This window comes from Lissotriton vulgaris, chromosome 9, assembly GCF_964263255.1.
Source record: "Lissotriton vulgaris chromosome 9, aLisVul1.2, whole genome shotgun sequence".
NCBI lineage: Eukaryota > Metazoa > Chordata > Amphibia > Caudata > Salamandridae > Lissotriton > Lissotriton vulgaris.
In genome coordinates, this window is record NC_141697.1 from 780,623,304 (window position 1) to 780,644,500 (window position 21,197).

The 21,197-nt window shown below is 47.8% G+C and overlaps 1 protein-coding gene across 1 annotated transcript in view; it reads left to right on the forward strand.

Annotated features, from left to right (window-relative positions):
• The window catches only part of LOC147692246 (uncharacterized), a 793,905-nt gene that overhangs the window by 78,211 nt on the left and 694,497 nt on the right, over nucleotides 1-21,197 (forward strand). Inside the window, exons 3-5 of the mRNA XM_086938501.1 lie at nucleotides 291-416; nucleotides 1,395-1,513; nucleotides 12,586-12,753. Coding sequence (XP_086794627.1) covers nucleotides 291-416; nucleotides 1,395-1,513; nucleotides 12,586-12,753 — 413 coding nt within the window. The remainder of the gene's footprint in view (nucleotides 1-290; nucleotides 417-1,394; nucleotides 1,514-12,585; nucleotides 12,754-21,197) is intronic.

Sequence of the window (21,197 nt, forward strand, 5' to 3'; positions counted from 1 at the left end):
TATAGCTTACTGTATACTGGATTTTGGCTTGGTCGTTATGTCTAGTTCGATCAAATATTCTAAGCATTTGTCTTGCTTGCTGCTGTGGTGCAGGATTTGAGTAAAGGAGTGAGCGAGGGCGAGAACACTTGGCGACTAGGTCCAAACACAGGTTTATTTCGAGACGCGGTCTCTGCAAGAACCATAAGTAAGGGAACATATATGCAATGTCGGGGAACTTGCATAAATTGTTTTCCTGTTCAGCCATGTGGCATGATCTTAAAAGTTTTTTAAACTTTTATTTTTTTCAGAATAGCATTGTGGCTTCCAGAAAAGCCTACAATGCATTTTTCACCCGCTATCCTTACTGCTATGGATACTGGAAGAAATATGCTGACATGGAGCGGCGATTTGGCTACTTGAAAGAAGCTGAGCAGGTAAGGATTGTGCAAGGGTCTGGATCAGTTCTTAGGTTACCCTTTGTTACGTATGTGTGACCTGTAAATGAATGCTTGGGAGTCTGCAAACAATTTCTTTCCCACCTGCTGATTTCTAGCAGTGTATATTTATTCACATGTATTTGTAGTCTTACATATATCACAGCAGTATGTATGGAAGTTTGTGGAATTTGTATAGCGTGAATCTGACCAAAAGGCAACAGAGTCCTGTACAGAGTTAAAGGCAAGCTTACATTTAACAACTGAAAGGACAGGTTGCATAGTTCTGAGAGCAGAAGTGTACTGTTACTGCATTATGATCTGTTCTTTAAAGTGGAGCAACCCCAACTATTTCCTAAATTGGAGCAGCATTGGTGAGATCATAATGGATAAGGTTGTTTCACATCCTAGGTGTATAGATGTAAAAGGCTTGCTGCCTTCTTTTTTTCTTTATTACACTTCCAGTCAAGAGATGGTGAGCTTATCTGCAAGATAAGGGGCGGGGGGTTCTAAAGGTGCTTTCTAGAAGAAAGTGTTTCACCTTCCTTAGAAGGAAGAGATGGTACCAGGGAGTCTCTTTTAAAAAATTTCTTTTTTTAAATAAGTGTGTTGACAGAGAGTGAGATTGGTGTTCAAGGTGAATCCAAGTAACTTGGTATTTGGTGAAGGTAGGGGTTCAACGTCGTCAAGTTTCTGTAGAGAGAGGTCACCATGTTGTGCCACTTTTGTTGGTGAAAGGTCATGGTGTTTTGTGAATTCAGAAGCGACAGTCCTTGCTGTATGATTCCTGTTATTGTGGAAAATTATTCTGTGCAACTGTTGTATGGTTAAAAAGTCAGAAATGTTTGTTGTTGGATCATGTGTATCATATTTTGTAATTCTAGATCATATTTCTTGCTGTCTAGTTGTGAATTTACTGCTGACATATAATATGTGTTTTTTTATGCACATTTATCTTGTTGTTATGCTGCTTTGCAGGTATATGAACAGGGAGTGCAGTTCATTCCGCTCAGTGTCGATCTCTGGATCCATTACATCACTTTCCTCCAGGAAACGGCAGACATGACTCAGATTGAGTCGCTCCAGAGAATTTCCAAGTAGGCTTCTTTGCTTCTGAAAGGTTTACTCTTATTTATAAGTAAGCAATTGTACAGCATGAGGTGGGTTTGAAAAGAGTGAGTTACTCATAGTAATTTTTGCATTTAGTTCCTTCAGCTATACACATGGGAAGTTCTCACTTTAAACCGTGCCCAAGAAAGGTTGCCCTAGCACAACGAGAGCTTGGAAGTCTTGAGAAAGGAATTTTCAGCTGACTTTCAGTATCTGACCACATTATCCAGTTAATTTCTACATCCAAGTGCTTGCATTGGCTAGGATGTAGTGATGGTGAAGGAGAGTTACTTGTAGGCTCAGACCCTGGAGGTGTAAAATTACATAAATTGCTACAGCAGCCGTATTTACCCATTCTTTCAGCCGTTACCCTTCATGCATACAAACAAGAAGATTCTTACGTTTGAATAAATAAATGAGAAGGGAGGAGAGTTCCTACAAAAGGATTAAAGACCAATCTGTTTTAGGATGTCATAGATAAACCAAGAGTGAGGCCTAGTGCTAGCATTCTAAGACAGCTTCAGAAAGGCAAGAGGAGTATCCTTGATTGCTGCTTCGCAACTGACATTGGTTGAACATGCCTATCTCAGCTTTTGAAGTCTGGTGGCATGTCCAGGATCTTTCACAGGAATGAGAAGCCCAGAACATTGTTTAATATCTTTGGTCTTATCCAGAGGAAACCCTACCGCCCTTTTAATTTGGTTAGTGATTATTCTTCCTGCCGAAAATGCATTTTCCAAAAAGTTGAGTAGGCTAATGTTTTGGGTTGTGTGAAACACAAGGACTGGGTTGGTCAGGAAAGTAGAACATTCTCTTAAACCTACTGTATATTTCATAATTCCTGTGCAAGTTTCTAGAGCCTTTACAGCCTTCAGCTTGCACATTCTGTTAACCTGATGTAGCTAACAGAAAAAAGAGGTTTTCAAGAGTTGAACCTAATATCGGTCATAGCCGTAAGCTCAAGATGTATGTGGACTAAATCCTGCAAAACTAAATTCCGGATATCTGTCACAGGTGTTGTAGAAGGTAGGCAGGATGCCTTTCAGGGGTTTTTTCTCCATTTGAATCACTGGAGTCTTTTAGAAGGAATCTGGAGCTTGCTTTCACTCTTGGGATAAAACACAGGGCCTCTCCTTTTTTGTTACTCTGTTCTTTTGACAATTCAGTCAGTTGCACTTATTTGTTCAGTTTTATGATCTATGTTGTGAAACCGTGTCATTCGAGGTATTGATTTCTACTTGTACTACATATCTATATAGGATGAGAGATTGAAAGTGTTGTTCTTTTAGAAGTGGTGTGTTGAGTTTTAATTGGGGGGAATGTAACTAAATTTGTTGGCATCTTTTCAATTTAGCAGTGGAGAATTGCGTATTTTATATTATACTATACTGTTTACTGTTTTGGCAACAGACACTCTTTCCTCTGTCTGTTTCCCCAAACTAGAACGCCATTCTGGTTAGGGCTCCAGGTAGGAAAGTGCCCCTTTTTGCATAGTTGCCCCTCACTTTTTGCCTGATGTTGATGCTCTTTGACTGAGTGTGCCCTGGATTCCTGCCAACCAGGTACCTAGGGCCTGTGTTCTTTCCCTAAAACAGTACTGTGTACCCCCAAATTGGCACATCTCTGGCCACATGTAAGTCCCTTGTAAAAGGTACCATCGATACCAAGGGCCCTGTGACCAGAGAAGGCCTCTAAGGGCTATAATACTTAATGTGCCACCCTTAGAGGTCCTGTACCTTAACACCCACACACTACCATTGCAGGCTGAGTGTTTTGATGCTGAAAAAAGTGAAGAGTTGACATGGCACACATCCCTGTGTGCCATTACTTCAAACCCATTGGCATAGGCCAGCCGCCCGTCTAGCTCGGTGCGCTGTGCCACTGGTGAGGGTAAAAGTACATGAGCCCTGTACCCCTACAGTTTCTAAGCCTATTCCTTAACATTGTAAGTGCAGTGAAGCCATAAAGAGTATATGGTCTGGGAGTTTGTCATTACGAACTCCACAGCACCAGAATGGCTTTTCTGAAATCTGGGAAGTTTGGTATCAAACTTCTCAGCACATTAAACCCACACTGATTCCTGTGTGGGATTTAATGTAAAATGTACTGAGAGGGCATCTTAGAGATGCCCCATGAAAAACGATCTGACTCTAGTGTCTAGGCTGACTGGCTGAGTGGCTCCTCGCCAGCTGCCACCCCCAGACATTTTTCTGGACCCCTGGGTCGATAGCCTCCCGCTCTCGGTGTCCTGAAACAAAGCACATCGTGGGCAGAGGTGCCAAGCCTCCTTCCTCGGGATGTGCAGGGCATACGAAAGGGAAGCTTCAAATACTTGCCGCCTTTGTGACCTACCCCAGCCATTTGCTGCTCCACGCATCTGGCTCTCACCGGTTCGTACACCCACTTTGAGCGGGAGAATCGATGGGAAAACCAAGATAGGAGGAGAGGTGTGCTCACCTTTGCCAACCCCACCCCTCTGGGGGGAGGCGAGGCGAAGCACAACTCCCAGTCCCCGCCATCTTGAAGATGGTGGGACCCAGCCAACCAGACTGAAGCTTATGCCCCCCTCCCACTGGAGGGTGGCATAATAGGGGGTGTACTAACCCCAAGAAGGGACCAATTGGTCCCAGCCTTTACCTGAAAAGCCCATGAATTTAGTATTTAGGGTCAACCTTGAACCTTGCCTCCTCAGACAAAAAGAAACAAGAAGGACTGAAGAGCCGTGCTGATGGAAGAAAAGGAAGGACACCAACTGACTTGGCCTCAGAACTATCGGCCTGTCCCGACCTCAACCTGCTCCAGCAGAATCCCGGTGTGTTCTGCTGCCAGCAGCCACTCAAAACCCGGAGGACCTGCCCTGCTTTCCCAGACCAGAATTTCTCTCCTGTGAGCACCAGATTTTCTCACCAACAGACTCTGGTTTCTGCCAAATCCACAAGTCTGCACCACTCTGCACCTGACGCCCACGGGCCGAGTTCGATTGACCCAACACCACAAGGAGGTCACCCTGGCAATCCTGACCTGGGATCTATGATCTCTGACCTACGTCAAGTCTCCTGACAACGCCTGCAGCCCCTTTCTGTAGAATCACACCGACAGCGACCGGAGCCAGTAAGAAAAACCCAATGCCAAAAGACACCCCTGCATCCTATGCCCACAGCCTTGGGTGGCCCACCCAATGGTGTCCCGGCATCCCATGACATCCCAGCTTACCTCTCCAACTGGTGGTCGCCTCCAGAAGATCTTCGTCCCACAGCCTGCTGTGTTTGTTCAAACTGGAGAATCCCCATTGAAAGTAACATGGTAACCGATGCCAAAACACCCTGCACCCAGCCGCCCTTGTGCTGCTGTGGGTGCACCTAGGGTGCTAACTTGAACCCCTCTTTGCCAAGAGCTTAAGTCCAGGAGTTTAGCTCCCTCAACCTTGTGGCGTGCTCGTGAGCAGTCATCAACCAGAGGCCCTCTATCCCCTATTGGATAACATTCGGTGCTGAACACTCTGCACCCAGCTGCCCTAGTGCTGCTGATATTGCTCTTGGAGTGCATCCTTGACCCTGGGGGAATCTTTGTTCTAACCCCAGAAAACCAAGTCCCAAAACTAAGGGTCATATGCATGAACACATTTTCCCATAGATACAGAATGGGCAAAACCCTTTGATGCATCTGGCCCTAAGTACTTACCTGTAAACCGATAACTTCATTTCCTCCCATTGGATTGCATTGACTGCTTGTCTGTGAAAAATGTTTGAAGTGAGGAGTTGGAAAATGGTATGAAACCATTAAGAAGCTATATATTTACAAAAACTGATTTACTTACCTTTTATTTAGGAAATGTCCCAGTGTGCTATCCAGGCATATCACACTCAGTAGAAAAAGTAACTTAAAAAGTAATTAATAAGTAATCATACAGTAACTGAAAAGTGATTTCAATTGTTTCTGAATAATTGCCCTACCTGTATCCAAACCAATTACATACAACTGCATTCAACTGTATTATGCCTGTAAAGTATTATTTCCCTTACCTGCACCAGGCCTGGCTTGGTTCTAGAAATAAAATACAACTAAATAATATTTTTATACATAACAAAATTGGTCAGAGTTCAGTCTGGAGTGTGTGAAATCAATTCTTGCCTTGGTGTGTACAATAAATGCTTTACACTACCCTCTGATAAAGCCTTACGGCTTGCCCACACTACCACTAATAGAGAGTAAGGTATTATCTACTTTAGCCTCTGCCTACCTTTGGGGATCCACTGGACTCTGTGCTCACTATACCTTGCTTTGGAATAGTATATACATAGCAGATTCCTGCACTCCAGCATTTCTTTTGTGGCACAATACCCAAGTTTACCTGCCAGGCGGCTGCGTTACATACCAGTTTTCCTAGCACATGAAGCACTGTATAGAACAAGAGATCGAAATATTTTTTTTTTAAGTGGTGTATTGAGTTTTAATCAGGGGGCAGTAACTCTCTTTTTTGTGCTTCGTTCCAAATCAGAAGAGGGGAAATGAGATTTTTAAATACCTTTTTACTATTTGCACTTTCAGAGAACAGACACCATTTTTCCTCTGTTCGGTTTCCCCAAACAGGGACGCCATTCTGGTTCGTTCTCCAGTTTTTCTTTTATGGCACAAAACTTAAGTTGGCCTGCAGTGCAGCCGCGACAATGGTGCACCTAAGACAAGCCCATCCGTGCGTGCTCCAGTCGTGCTCATGCTGCCTGTTTCTCCACCGTGGATACATCTGAAGCTTAGGTAATACCAGATTCCAACATTACTTATGCTAGAACTCTGCTTTACAAGATTACGTCAGAGTAACCTTCGTCGTTGTCCTTCTCTCAAGTCAACTTTTGGGTATCAACATAATCTTTTGTCAGATGGCCTTGATACCCCTCGGTCAAATGCTAGTTTACCTTTCTCCAATCTGTGTAACTTGACCTGAAAATGCAGTCTTATTAATGCATGCTCACTCGTGAAGCATGAGGTAGAGATCAATCTGTTAATATCAACTACGTGTTTGGAAATTCTTTTTGTCACGGAATTCTGGACAACCCTTAATTCAAACCCTGATCTGGGAGAAGTATGCCCGGGTGGGTATAATATTGAATCATCTCCCGCGCCTTTTCGTAGGGGTGGAGGATTGACTATTATTTGTAAATCCCATTTCAAATTAAGGACTTTTGAGATGAAGGATGTTTTGCCGGCTGAGCTATTAGAATTCAATGTGAGCCTATCGGCCTCAAATTCAGTAACCAGAGTAGTTAATTGGCACAGAAGGATCCTTGGTTATGGCCTTAAATGATCTACTTATAGCAACACTCTAGGGTCATCATACAGTGTTGGTGCTGCTTCATTAGTCTCCAGCATTTGACACAATAGATCACAGTATTTTACTCTCAAGGTTGTCAGAAGTAAGGCTAAAGGGAGGAGTGCTGAAATTGCAGACTTACTTTTTGGATGGAAGAATGCGAGCGGCCTGCCTTTCTACCTTTCTCTCATCCTTCAGAATAGTTAAAACAGGAAGTACCTCAGGGCTCCTCATAAGCCCAGTACTGTTTAATATTTACTTAAGAACTCTTACCAGTCTAATTAGATCACATGGCCTTAAATTTGTAAACTATGCTGATGACACCCAGCTAATTTTGACATTGGATTGTACCTCTTCTGACCCAATGATGTCTTTTTAGGTCGAGCCTAGAGCAGCGCATGCGCTGCTGCTCGACTTTTAGTAAGGGGCTTTTCAAAGTGCTACCCACAGGGTTTTGCTGGCCTAATGCCTGCGTTCACGAGAGTGTGCACGCTCGAGCCGCCATGTGGGTTTCTGTAAAGGCTCACGAGCAGAGGCGCCATATGGCTCTCCTCTCTGGTCATGGGTCATCAGCTTTCAAGATAAGAGATCTTTCTTTCACATTCCTGAAGCCGATAGCTTCCTTGTTTTTTTATGTGCTCAAGAAGCTTTCAGTGAGACAGAAAATATTGCAATAGATTATTGTGATTGTAGTAAGTCGTAATTCTTTTTTTTATCAGCCTTATTAGTTAACCCATGCATGCTGATGAATTCAGTAGTTCCGTTTCATGTTTGCTGAATGTATTGTATAGTCCGCAGTCCTATATTTATTTACTTCACAGCGTCTCTTGCACACATTGTGCACTGATTGGAGAAATGTTTTTTTCATTCTACCTCTCTACCCCTCTATCCCTCTTCTACCCCTCTACTACCCCTCTTCTACCCCTCTTCTACCCCTCTACTGCCCCTCTACTTCCCCTCTACTACCCCTCTACTTACCCCTACCCCTCTTCTACCCCTCTACAACCTCTACTTCCCCTCTACTCTTCTACCCCTCTACTACCCCTCTACCCTTCTTCTACCCATCTACCACCCCTCTTCTACTCCACTACCCCTCTTCTACTCTTCTACCCCTCTACCCCTTTTATACCCTTCTACCCCTCTTCCCCTCTACCTCTCTACTACCTCTCTACTACCCTCTACTCTTCTTCCCCTCTACCCCACCCCTCTAGCCCTCTTCTACACCTCTACTACCCCTCTACTACCCATCTACCTCTCTTCAAACCCTCAACCCCTCTTCTACCCCTCTACCCTACTACCCCTCAACCCCTCTTCTACCCCTCTACCCTACTACCCCTCTACCCCTCTTCTACCCCTCTACCCCTCTACCCCTCTACCCCTCTTCTACCTCTCTACCATCCCTCTACCCCTCTTCTACCCCTCTAACCCTCTTCTACTCGTCTACCCCTCTACCCCTCTTCTACCCCCTACTACGCCTCTTCTACCCCTCTACTACCCCTCTACCCTCTACTACCCCCTACCACTCTACTGCCCCCTACCCCTCTTCTACCCCTATCCCTCTTCTACCCATCTACCACTCTTGTACCCCTCTACTCTTCTACACCTCTACTCTTTTTCTACCCCTCTTCTACCCCTCTACAACCCCTCTACCTCTCTTCTACCCCTCTACTACCCATCTACCCCTCTACTACCCCTCTACCCCTCTTCTACCCCTCTACCCATCTACCCCTCTTCTACGACTCCACCCCTCTTCTACCCCTCTACTACCCCTCTACTACTCCTCTTCTACCATTCTACCACCCCTCAACCCCCTTCTACCCCTCTACCCCTCTTCTACCCCTCTACCCCTCTTCTACCCCCTACTACGCCTCTTCTACCCCTCTACTACCCCTCTACCACCCCTCTACTACCCCTCTACCACCCCTCTTCTACCCCTCAACCCCTCTTCTACCCCTTAACCACTCTTCTACCCTTCTACCCCTCTTCTACCCCTCTTCCACCCCTCTACTACCCCTCTTCCACCCCTCTACTATCCCTCTTCCACCCCTCCACTACCCATCTTCTACCCCTCTACCACCCTCCACCCCTCTACTACCCCTCTACCCCTCTTCTACCACTCTTCTCCCTCAACACCTCTACTACCCCTCAACCCCACTACCTCTCTTCTACCCCTCTTCTACTCCTGTACCCCACATCTACCCCTCTTCTACCCCTCTACCTCTCTACTACCCCTCTACCTCTCTACTACCCCTCTACCTCTCCACTACCCCTTTACCACCCCTCTACCCCTCTTCTACCCCTCTACCCTCCCCATTACCCCTCTTCTACCCCTCTACCCCTCTTCTACCCCTCTTCTACCCTCTACCCCTTTTCTACCCCTCTACCACCCCCTTTTACCCCTCTACCACCCCCTTCTACCAACTGTAACTAGCAAAGAAAGTGTCTCAGCAGCATCACTCTGCACCACCACAGCATCACTCAGCACCACCACAGCATCACTCAGCACCACCACAGCATCACTCAGCACCACCACAGCACCACCACAGCACCACCACAGCACCACCACAGCATCACTCAGCGCCACCACAGCGTCACTCAGCGCCACCACAGCGTCACTCAGCACCACCACAGCGTCACTCAGCGCCACCACAGCGTCACTCAGCGCCACCACAGCTTCACTCAGCGCCACCACAGCATCACTCAGCGCCACCACAGCATCACTCAGCGCCACCACAGCATCACTCAGCGCCACCACAGCATCACTCAGCGCCACCACAGCATCACTCAGCGCCACCACAGCATCACTCAGCGCCACCACAGCATCACTCAGCGCCACCACAGCATCACTCAGCGCCACCACAGCATCACTCAGCGCCACCACAGCATCACTCAGCGCCACCACAGCATCACTCAGCGCCACCACAGCATCACTCAGCGCCACCACAGCATCACTCGGCTCAACAACAGCATCACTCTGCGCCACCACGGCATCTCTCGGGGCCACCACGGCATCTCTCGGGGCCACCACGGCATCTCTCGGGGCCACCACCGCATCACTCGGGGCCACCACGGCATCACTCGGGGCCACCACGGCATCACTCGGGGCCACCACGGTATCACTCGGGGCCACCACGGCATCACTCGGGGCCACCACGGCATCACTCGGGGCCACCACGGCATCACTCGGGGCCACCACGGCATCACTCGGGGCCACCACGGCATCACTCGGGGCCACCACGGCATCACTCGGGGCCACCACGGCATCACTCGGGGCCACCACGGCATCACTCGGGGCCACCACGGCATCACTCTGGGCCACCACGGTATCACTCGGGGCCACCACGGCATCACTCGGGGCCACCACGGCATCACTCGGGGCCACCACGGCATCACTCGGGGCCACCACGGCATCACTCGGGGCCACCACGGCATCACTCGGGGCCACCACGGCATCACTCGGGGCCACCACGGCATCACTCGGGGCCACCACGGCATCACTCGGGGCCACCACGGCATCACTCGGGGCCACCACGGCATCACTCGGGGCCACCACGGCATCACTCGGGGCCACCACGGCATCAGTCGGGGCCACCACGGCATCAGTCGGGGCCACCCCCGCATCAGTCAGCGCCACCCCCGCATCAGTCAGTGCCACCACCGCATCAGTCAGCGCCACCACTGCGCGCCACCACAGCATCAGTCAGCGCCACCACTGCGCGCCACCACAGCATCAGTCTGCGCCACCACCGCATCAGTCAGCGCCACCACCGCATCAGTCAGCGCCACCACCGCATCAGTCAGCGCCACCACCGCATCAGTCAGCGCCACCACCGCATCAGTCAGCGCCACCACCGCATCAGTCAGCGCCACCACCGCATCAGTCAGCGCCACCACCGCATCAGTCAGGGCCAGCACAGCATCACTCAAGTGGCACTTTTTTACTAAAACTTTTTTGCATGCTGTACAGCAGCCACACTTCTCTACAGCACAGCTTAAACACATTGGCAAAGTTGATAGCTCTGCCTATACACTTATAAGGCCCCAAAGGCGAGACCTATTGGCTATGCCAATACTTGTTTATAAATTTATGAGAGACATCTCCTAATGGCTCAAAGTCAACTCACTTAAATTTAATGAGGACAAGACTGAAGTAATGAGTTGCTTCATGGGATCACCAGGGCGATTTTTGCCAGCAGATTTTAGGCCTCCTGAAGACAATTCGACCCCCTGTTACAGTTGAGTCGGTTCGGAATCTAGGAATACATATGGATAATTATATATTTCTTACCTTTCATGTAATCAAATTATCATTAATGTGCTTTGGAATAATGACGTTTTTTTGCGTAAGATACTTCCTCTGTTGCCCACTCATTGTCGGTATTTGGTAGTCCAAAATACGATTTTAAGCAGACTAGACTATGGGAATACTCTGTTCCTGGGCAGAATTACATATCTTTAGAGCTTACAGCGTATTCAGACAGCGGCAGCAAAGCTTGTGCTTTCTTTACCTTGACACTTCCACTGCAGCACCGCTTGATTCGCGTGACTGGCTTCCTGTAAACCAGTGCATCACTTTGAAATCCTTATACACTACTCACAGAGCCTTTTATGAAGATGGCCCCCTTCCACTGCGACACAAACTGCAAAAATAATGTGACATGCAAACCTCTGCATTTATCTAGGTCTCCATACCAGTTATCACCCTATGGAACAGCTTGCCAGGTCTATACATAATCTCCTTGCTTTCAGAAAAGCTTTAAATACCTGACTGTATAAACTCCAGCTCGTGTCTCAAATTAGTAATCTGATTTTAAGTGCCAGGATGCTTTTTGGGTAACGGTTCACGCTTTATAAATAGTGTTAATATTAATATTATATATATTTTTATACTTACTAGGGAAATAAAAATAAAAATTTAAAATAAATATATATATATCACATATATGTACAACTTTATCATATCCATTTAGAAGAACATCAATAAATAAGGTGATGTACGCTTATGTTTTTTTTCCTATAATGCATATCTGTCACAATGTGTAAATATGTTTATACCAATTATATCTTTTAGTGCTTCGCCACTAAAATATTGGTATTTTTAAGTGAATGTTAACCTGATTCATTTTAAATGTACCCAACTGCATATTTTAAAAGGGCGAACTAAATTGATTTATTTGCAAGAATGAAAAAACAAGTGCATTGCTTTTACTGGTTGAGTTGAGAACATATCATTCTAAACCTGGTTGATGGACTATGCCGGGACCGATGTTAAATGCATCAAATAATAGGAACATAATTAGTTGCTTTTCTGTTACACTGTATGATTAGAGTAGTTTCTGTTACCTTGGCCTGTAATAGAATACTTGTAAACCCAGACCCAAAAATGCAAATTGTGTTGATACAATACAAACATAAGGTTTCAGTGAGGTAAATTATATTTAATGGATGCCTGTAAACTAGAGTCATGGGTACTAATTATTAGTGGTGATACTTTTCCTCTGTTCATTTACCTGATAGGTACCAGTCCCTCTCTTAACATCATCTTGTCCCATAACTCTACTTTTTGTGAAATAATTTAGCTTCATTCTAAAAAAGGCTAATTCTTTCACACATGAACATTTGAGTTATTGCCCTTCCCACTGATTTCATTACTAGGAACCAATAGCTTTAATCCACAATTATCCTACTCTGAAAATTCATCTATAGGCCACTGTTCTAGATACTAAAATTGTTTTCCTGTTTCTGTTGCAGTGTTTTTGAGATGGCGTTGGCAGCAGCAGGAATGGATTTTCGTTCGGACAAACTGTGGGAGATGTATGTAGAGTGGGCGAAGACACAGTGCGACTTGCAGGCCATGACTGTCATTTATGACCGAGTCCTGTCCACACCCACGCTGCTCTATAGAAACCATTTTGAGAAGTATGTTGACCAGATAACTTTTTCAACTATTTCTTTACTAAAATAATGTTGTAGCATTGTCATGGAAGGGTGGATTTCCTTTATACAAGCAGTAACTTCAGTAGCTGAAATGACTACTCTGGAAAGCTCTTCATCCAATCCAATAATTTGTATTTCACCAATATGCCATGAAAGAGATACACATTAAAGATACAAATGCAAGAACCACATAAAGTTAAAATCAGCATCAACGAGTTAAAAAGGATAAAACAAACCACCAAGTCATAAAAATACATTTAGCATTCATGCATGGGCCGAGCAACTACATAAAATCATAGATCCAAGATAAGCATACATATTGGTATAAATAATACATTCTGGTGTTGTACAATAATATAAAAGTGCCAATTTAATTCGAAGCAGCATTTCCCCTATTTCTTATCAACCATGCATTAAACAAGAACCTGGACAGTGCAAATACCAAATGTGGGGTTGTGTCGGTTGAAGGATTCTAAAAGCTTCCTCATTCCTTAAAGTGCCTAATTCCCTGCAAATGGGTATCAACCATTTTTCACACGGTCCTTTTCCTGAGGAAAAGAAGAGCATAGATCCAATATCGACATCCAGTAGGAATACAGAACAGGAAAAATGGCATGATTCCCAGACAAATTAATCCAGGAGAGTAATACAATTAACAGGAAGAGAGCAGGCCACGAAGGGGGCACATAATACGGTACAGAGGAGCAACATCACATGATGGTACCTGAAGGTACAATGGTTGTAGGATCAATGATTTCAAACAAATGATCCTAATGCAGTTAAGGTAAAAATGTGTTCATTAGGAATCTTTTGGCTTCCAGTTTGAAAGCATTCGTTGATGAGTTTCTGCGTACTTCCGGTGGAAGAGTTCCATATCCTAGGGGCAGCACCGGAGAAGGCTCGGAGACAGGTTCTCTTTTTGTTAAGAATGGGTGGTTTTAGAAGGAGAGTGATGGCGCTTCTTGGAGCTCTCCCACCACAGGGTAGTTCAAGCTTTTGCGCTAGGTACCTTGGGGTTTTGAAGTGCAGGGCTTTGTGCGCCAGAACGGCAATCTTTAACTGAATTCGAGCTTCGTAGGGCAACCATTTGAGAGATTTAAGGATAGGAGATATGTGCTCATTTCGTTTGGTACCTGTGACCAGTCTGGCCGCAGTGTTCAGTGATGTCCTTCGTGGAGGCAGGGTTTATTTGGGAAGGCCATAGAGCATAGCGCTGCTGTAGTCTAGCCTTGGCAGGACCAATGCTTAGATACGTATACCCAAGTATCGGAACGCCACCAATTGCCAGTGGACCACAGTCTCCTCCACCTCTGTGAGGATCCTATATTCCAGGGGTGAAGGGAAAAGACCAGATTTACACCGATGCACACCCAGCCCAAATAGTAAAGCAAATGATCTTGGGGTGTCCGGGATCACCCGTGGGACCGCCCGGAGATCTTTGACATAGAGCAGGATGTCATCCGTGTAGAGCGAGACTGCATGCAGGCCGTCTCCTAGTTGTATCCCCCAATCCGGTGCACAGTTTTGTAGCGCCATCGCCAGTGGTTCAATTGCCAAGGCAAAAATCAATGGAGAGAGAGGGCACCCCTTTCTATCAGTAGAGGTTCGAGTCCCCAGATGCACCCGAACTGTAGGAGCACCATATAGCAATCTAATAAGGCTTAGTATGTATGGCCCAAATCCATAGCGATGGAGTACTGCAAACAGTTGTGGCCACTCAACCGTATCGAATGGCTTCTCCAGGTCTAACACAACGCAACCCGCTATAGGCCAGTCTTACTGCGGCACAGCGCATCACCCGGAACAGCCGACGAATATTAAGTGATGTGTTTCGGGCAGGCGCAAACCCATTTTGGTCTTGATAAACCAATTGCGTGATAACAGACGCTAATCTGCGTGCTAATATGCCTGCCAGAATTTTGTAGTACCCGTTCAGTAATGCTAGGGGCCGGTATGCACCTGTAGAAGTAGGATCTCTACCCGGCTTGGAGAGTGTAATCAGTGTCGCTTCCGTCATTGAGGTTGGGAGGGAGAGGCTCTCTAGTGCTTCCGTGAATACATTGAGCAATTGTAGGCTTAGGGGGTCAGCATATGATTTGTAAAACTTGTGGGGGAACCAGTCAGGTCTCGGCCCTTTCCAAATTGCAGGGCCCTCATTGTGCCTTTAACCTCTTCCAGCGTGAGCGGGGTATCCAGCTCCGTCTGCTGTTCCAGCGTCAGGGCTATAAAAGGCTATCTAGGAACTCCTGCATCGCTATTTCAGAAACCCTCCTGGCAGATCGGTATAATTGCGTTAATTGTGAAGACAGCTGGGCGTGTATTTCGTGCTGCCTGAATTTGAGCGTTCCATCCGGAGATCGAAGAGCTGTATTGGGCCCGGTTGACTGCTCCAGCCTGATCAACCAGGCCAACAGCGACTCGACCTATCCGCTTTGGCATGCATGGAAGCGGATTGCGCCGCAAAGTTGAGGCAACGTTGTCGGTCTAAGAGCTCTGCATGCTTCTTGTGTGCCTCCGACATTTCTGCATTGTGTGTGATCGCTCGAGACTCCAGCGCCAGCAGTTTCCTTTCTACCTCAATCAGATCTGATTCTCCCTGCTTTCGCAGCCCAGATGCCAGTCACTTCCCTCTCAGAGTGACCTTCATGGCTGCCCATTCTACTGAAGAAGATGAAGCAGTCCCAGAGCTAAGTGTGAAGTACTCCCCTATAGCCTCTCTGATTGCCTTCCGAAAGACTGAGTCTTCCAGCATTACCGGCTGCAATCTCCAAGAAGGGACTCTGGGAACTCCAGGTCAGTGTGACACTGTGTGGATTGTGATCAGTGTGTGCGTCCCCAATATCCTGAGTCAGAAACGTAAGGAAGTAAAGAGGGAGATCCAAAAAAACTAACTGAGGAGTACCCCCTCACCCTGGTATTACGGTGTCTCCAGACATCGATAAAACCCCAGCCATATGCCCAACCGTTCAACACTACAGAGCTGGCCGGGGCAGCCATGCCCCTTAGTGGGGGAAAGGATCTATCTACCCCTTTGTCTAGGATGCTGTTAAAGTCCCCACCCTGCAACCAAGGGACCTTACACCATTTCAGCATTACAAGGGACAACTGACTGAAGAACTGATCTTGATCCACATTTGGGGCATACACGTTTCCCAGCAGTAAATGTCACCGGTCCAATCTGCCTCTTATGAGCACATAACTACCCTCCCTGTCAGTAAGGACCTCATCCACTGCAAAAGGCGTCCCCGGGTGTATCAAAATGAGTACCCCCCTAGCAAATAGAGAGTAGTTCGTGGCATATATCTTGCCCCTCCATCTACTACAGTTTGGTAGTTTCTACCGCATTCAAGTGCGTCTCCCATAGGAGTGCTATATGCACATTGTGTCGCTTAAGATAGAAGTATCTGCGGGATGGTGTTCATAGACCCCTCACATCCACGTAACTATCGTGTGACCCATCACAGAACAAGGTAATTTGAGCGATAAATAGCTTCTCGGCCCTCCCACACACCCCGAAGTGACAGTCGGATATGCGCTGCAACATCTTCAATACCCCCTCCCCCCCCTTATTCCTGCGATAAAGGGGAAAAGGGATAAGCCAACAAGGTGGAGAAAAAACATTACATGGGCAAAGCCCCCAACCTTGAGTTGTCGCCCAAACTTGATAGGTAGCAGCACAACAGCATGTCCTACCGGTTCCCAATATAGTGGTGAGGCAGAGGGGTGTATAACCATGTAGGGTGTACCACTGTGAATCTCCCCAGTAACATCAAGTTAAACATCACCATAAGTTGCAACAGTGAAGCAGCCCCCAGGAGCACGGAGACACACCCCATATACCAAAACTTTCCTTGCATATAACCATATACCATGATCTCACCCATGGCAGTTCAAGCGACGTTACTTATATTGAGTATCAGGCCCAGTCTCTTTCGTACAATACTATCCGCCGTCTGAGATGTGACATCTGGCATTCTCAGCGAGATCTTGTCCGATGAGGAGTCTGCCACTGATGACCCTCCGGCCACTGAGGAACGGAGGGAAGTGTCCACTTTATCCTCCGGCTCCTTCCTTTCTGCCTTCTGTTCCACGATGCCTACCACTGCCTGCCGTTCTCTGCGAATCTGCTCTGGACCAGGTGCTGCAGATGATCCAAGAAATCGCCTCCTAGGTCGCCGCCGCTGGGGGCCTTCCCCGCCTGCCCCATAAGCCCACGCAGCTTTGGCACCTGTAGGGCGTGGGCCTAAGTATTGATCCGATGTTTCGAGACAGTCCCAGGCATGCTGGGGTGTATCAAAGGACCTCGATTTTCCTTTGAAGACCACATGGAGCCGAGCCGGAAAAAGCAGGGAGTACAAGATATTCAGCTGCTGTAGCAGTTGGTTAATAGGCAAGAAGGACACAAGCTGGTACTATACATTGATTGTGTAGTCGGGTAAAAACAACATCTTAACGTTCTTGAATTTGACCTCGTCCAGCTTCCTCGTCTCCCATAGGATCACATTGCGGTCTTTAAAGTGTAGCATTTTAAAGATAAGCAGTCGCACTCTTGTCACCTGGGGTCGGCTTCTTGCCCTGGACCCGATGCGCCCTCTTGATAGTAAAGGATGGGGAAAACTCTGTGCTCGGTAGTATCTCCTTGAGCCAGTGCTCCATGAAAGTGGCCACATCTAGTCCTGCAGTCCAATCAGTCGAACATTGTCCCTCCTGGAGCGGCCTTCCGTATCCTTCATCCGCTCCTCAAGATATCGGATCCTGACCGCGTGAGCATTTTGTTGCTTTTCCTGAAATTCTGTGGCTGGCTTCAGTTCCGCTATCTCTTGCTCCACAGCGGTGACCCTTTCTTTCACCTTCCGATGGTGGGCGTAAAGTAGGTTAAGGGTCAAAACAACTTTGTAAAAGCAGGGAGTACAAGATATTCAGCTGCTGTAGCAGTTGGTTAATAGGCAAGAAGGACACAAGCTGGTACTATACATTGATTGTGTAGTCGGGTAAAAACAACATCTTAACGTTCTTGAATTTGACCTCGTCCAGCTTCCTCGTCTCCCATAGGATCACATTGCGGTCTTTAAAGTGTAGCATTTTAAAGATAAGCAGTCGCACTCTTGTCACCTGGGGTCGGCTTCTTGCCCTGGACCCGATGCGCCCTCTTGATAGTAAAGGATGGGGAAAACTCTGTGCTCGGTAGTATCTCCTTGAGCCAGTGCTCCATGAAAGTGGCCACATCTAGTCCTGCAGTCCAATCAGTCGAACATTGTCCCTCCTGGAGCGGCCTTCCGTATCCTTCATCCGCTCCTCAAGATATCGGATCCTGACCGCGTGAGCATTTTGTTGCTTTTCCTGAAATTCTGTGGCTGGCTTCAGTTCCGCTATCTCTTGCTCCACAGCGGTGACCCTTTCTTTCACCTTCCGATGGTGGGCGTAAAGTAGGTTAAGGGTCAAAACAACTTTGTCTAGCTTAGCTTCCATCGATGCACAAGAACACTCAATTGCGTTCAGGATTGTGTCCAAACGGTCCTTTGAGGCTTTTGCCCCTCCACGTGTTGCGAGTGCTCCACTTCAGTATGGCCCGCAGCCTGCGACGAAGCCCTCGATCCAGCGCCTCTGGTGCGCCCCATCGTTCCACCCGGCCTCACCCAATCAGCGTGGCATGTCAACACGCTAAGCTGGGCGCATGAAACATACCCTGCATGCAATGTGAGGGGGATGCCACCACGAGTGGTCCCAACCATCATCTGGACACCGGCCTACTAATGCGCAACCAGCGCTTGAGGTGTAGCGCAACTTCACCGTGCCATTTGCAGGCCACGTGCGTGAGTCAAACACCCCAACATCCAACTGGTAGTCCCCGAATGTCATACAGGCATATCCTCGGGTCTCCACGTTATCGAGTCATCGTGCATCACAGTTCACCCAGCAAACCTTCCCAGTCTATAGGGCGAGTGCTTACATCAGCCATGTCAAGGGCCTCCGTGCAGCTCCCAGGGCCCACCGGCTCCTGCGGGTCTCACACCGCGCCTGCCCGCTCTTGTGGGCTGCGCTCTGCTTCCCTCCACAACTCCCCCACTTCAGATCTCAGTCCTGGTCAGTGTCCCAACAGTCTCGGGGCGCCGGGGCGTCACACAGACCTCTCAGTCCGATGCACGCCTCACCTTCTATGGCGCAGCAGGCAAGTGCAAAGTTATGTCCTCTGAAGGGCCGCGTCCAGCAGCAGCCGGCCCCTGTTGCCGTTCATCACCACCCCCTTTTGTACCGCTTTTGGCCGCCATAAGTGTGGCAGGGTATGCTCAGACGTGAGTCCCTTGCTCACTTTGCCACTGGATTCAAGCAAGCCGGGCTGAAGACGGCTGGAATGCCAGAAACCGGTCCTCCGAAGCTTGTTTCCGGGCCAGGGAAGACATGGCTTGGCAGTTCGGGCTGGACTGTTCCCTTGAGGCACAGGGTCAGACTGATTTGCATATAGCCATGTCTGAACTGGGGTGGCAGAGTGGGCTAAAGAACGGTGATGGATTAAACCCAGATCTTTTGACTGGGTGGGAGTGTTTGATTGATTCAGATGCTCCGTTCATCACCACCCCCTTTTGTACAACTCTTGTGTCAGCAGCACCACACACTGCTTCGCACGTTCCCCAGCCAGGAGGCCTGAGAGTCCGGTGCCTTCTCTGCCATGCTCTGCTTCGCAGCTCGATCCGCTCGGCTTAGGCCGTAGAAGGCCACGCCCAGGGTCGTCTTTCACTCTTCTAGCCTGCCGTCGTCACCAGGTCCCCCAGACTTCTTCCGACCGTATAATGGTCATCACCATGCCACCATTGCTGCTACTGTTGGTGTGGGCCTACCCGTCTTGTGTGCCTCCGCTGTCTGCTACGCTGCCAGTAGCCACGTGGCCGACGCCACCGGTCTCTGGCGGCCCGGTGTGCTTCCTGCCGCTTCTCCAGGTCAAGGCACCCACTGCACTTTGACTCCGCGAGCCGCTGCCAGCCGGGGCCCAATCACAGGCGCCCTGTCCGTTCAATGTCGACCGCGACCCTCTGACCGCTCTTCAGTGCTCCACCCCAGCAGCTGCTTCATGTGCTTGCGATGCCCGATCCGTGCCTCCTTGGGCCCCCAGGGGCCTCACAGGGTCTACAGGCTCAGCCCTGGGGCAAAATGCTGATGTGATGCCGGATAATTATGCCGGATTAATGTGATGGATGGCGTAGTGAAGCTAAAGCGCGTCCGCCATGTTGCCCCTGCAGGCCACGCCTTATCCCCCCCCTTTCTGTTGGTGGGTTCTGCGGAATTTGTCTTTGGATTTTACAGGCAGAGCAGGTTTCAAATTGCTTGCTCGAGATGACTTTTTAGAATCAGCTGTTTAGATTTGGACCCCAGGATTTCCTGTGGTTTCTTCCCCTTTGCTGCAGACGCGGTTAAGGGGGACCTGGCAGACCTCGAGACTTAGGTACTGGAGGACGTGGATATAGTGGCTGCTCCTAATAATACAGGGACCTCTGAGGGCATAATTATGGATGTGGGAGTTATTGTTCTTGATGTACTAGGTGGGGACTCTACACTGCCTTCAAGAGAGAGCCTCCCCTCAGTGAGCTCTATTTCCATGGCTATAGCTCCTGTGGCCCCTTGGAGCAATTTCTGCCCCGGCTTGCAAAACATGTGTTCTAAATATGCAGTTTGATTGGCATGGCTTATTTGTGAAGTTCTTGGATTATTTGCAACACTTCACAGAAATTGACATAATGAAGCTATATTTTTTCAAACTAAAGGAAACCCTTGCAAATCTTTTGAGGCTTATATTAGAGGTGTTTTAATATAGGAAGGTGCTCATCTCAGCACAGTGGATCCCCCAGCCTGACCAGGTAAGATTATGGTTCCTCCAGAACCCAGTCTACAGCGCAAGCATGGCTTTCTACAACTCCTCCCCCGGCTTGTGTAGCCTACGTTTTTCAAAGTAAGAAGACACAACAACAGCAAACTGGATGGCCAACATAATTTATGCAGGACATGTCTTGGAATTCAACAAAACAACCCACTCCAATGCTTCCCTGAAGAGACTGATCAAAGCATGAACACATGAGGTCAAGAAGCACATCAAGGAGTGGGAAAGGAGTACAGAAAGGTGTAACAAAATAACAGGATGCTTACCTTTTCTTCGTGCTTCAGAAAAAAACAAAGATGGAGTCCAATTCTAGATCTTATGAAGCTGAACAAATCCGCCTTTAAGCAAATGCACAAGATATTTGGGCAGCAAGGCTTCATTGCTTTTGCTATACGTAGGGAAAACAACATTCGTAAGATTTGTTTAGGAATGGGACCCTCCAGTTTCGAATCTTGCTCCTCATGTTGCTATCAGTCACAAGAATGTTTACTGAGTTGCTGGCCTCACGATCTGAACTTACTCATTAAGGAGGGTATCAAGGGATGCATATATCCGG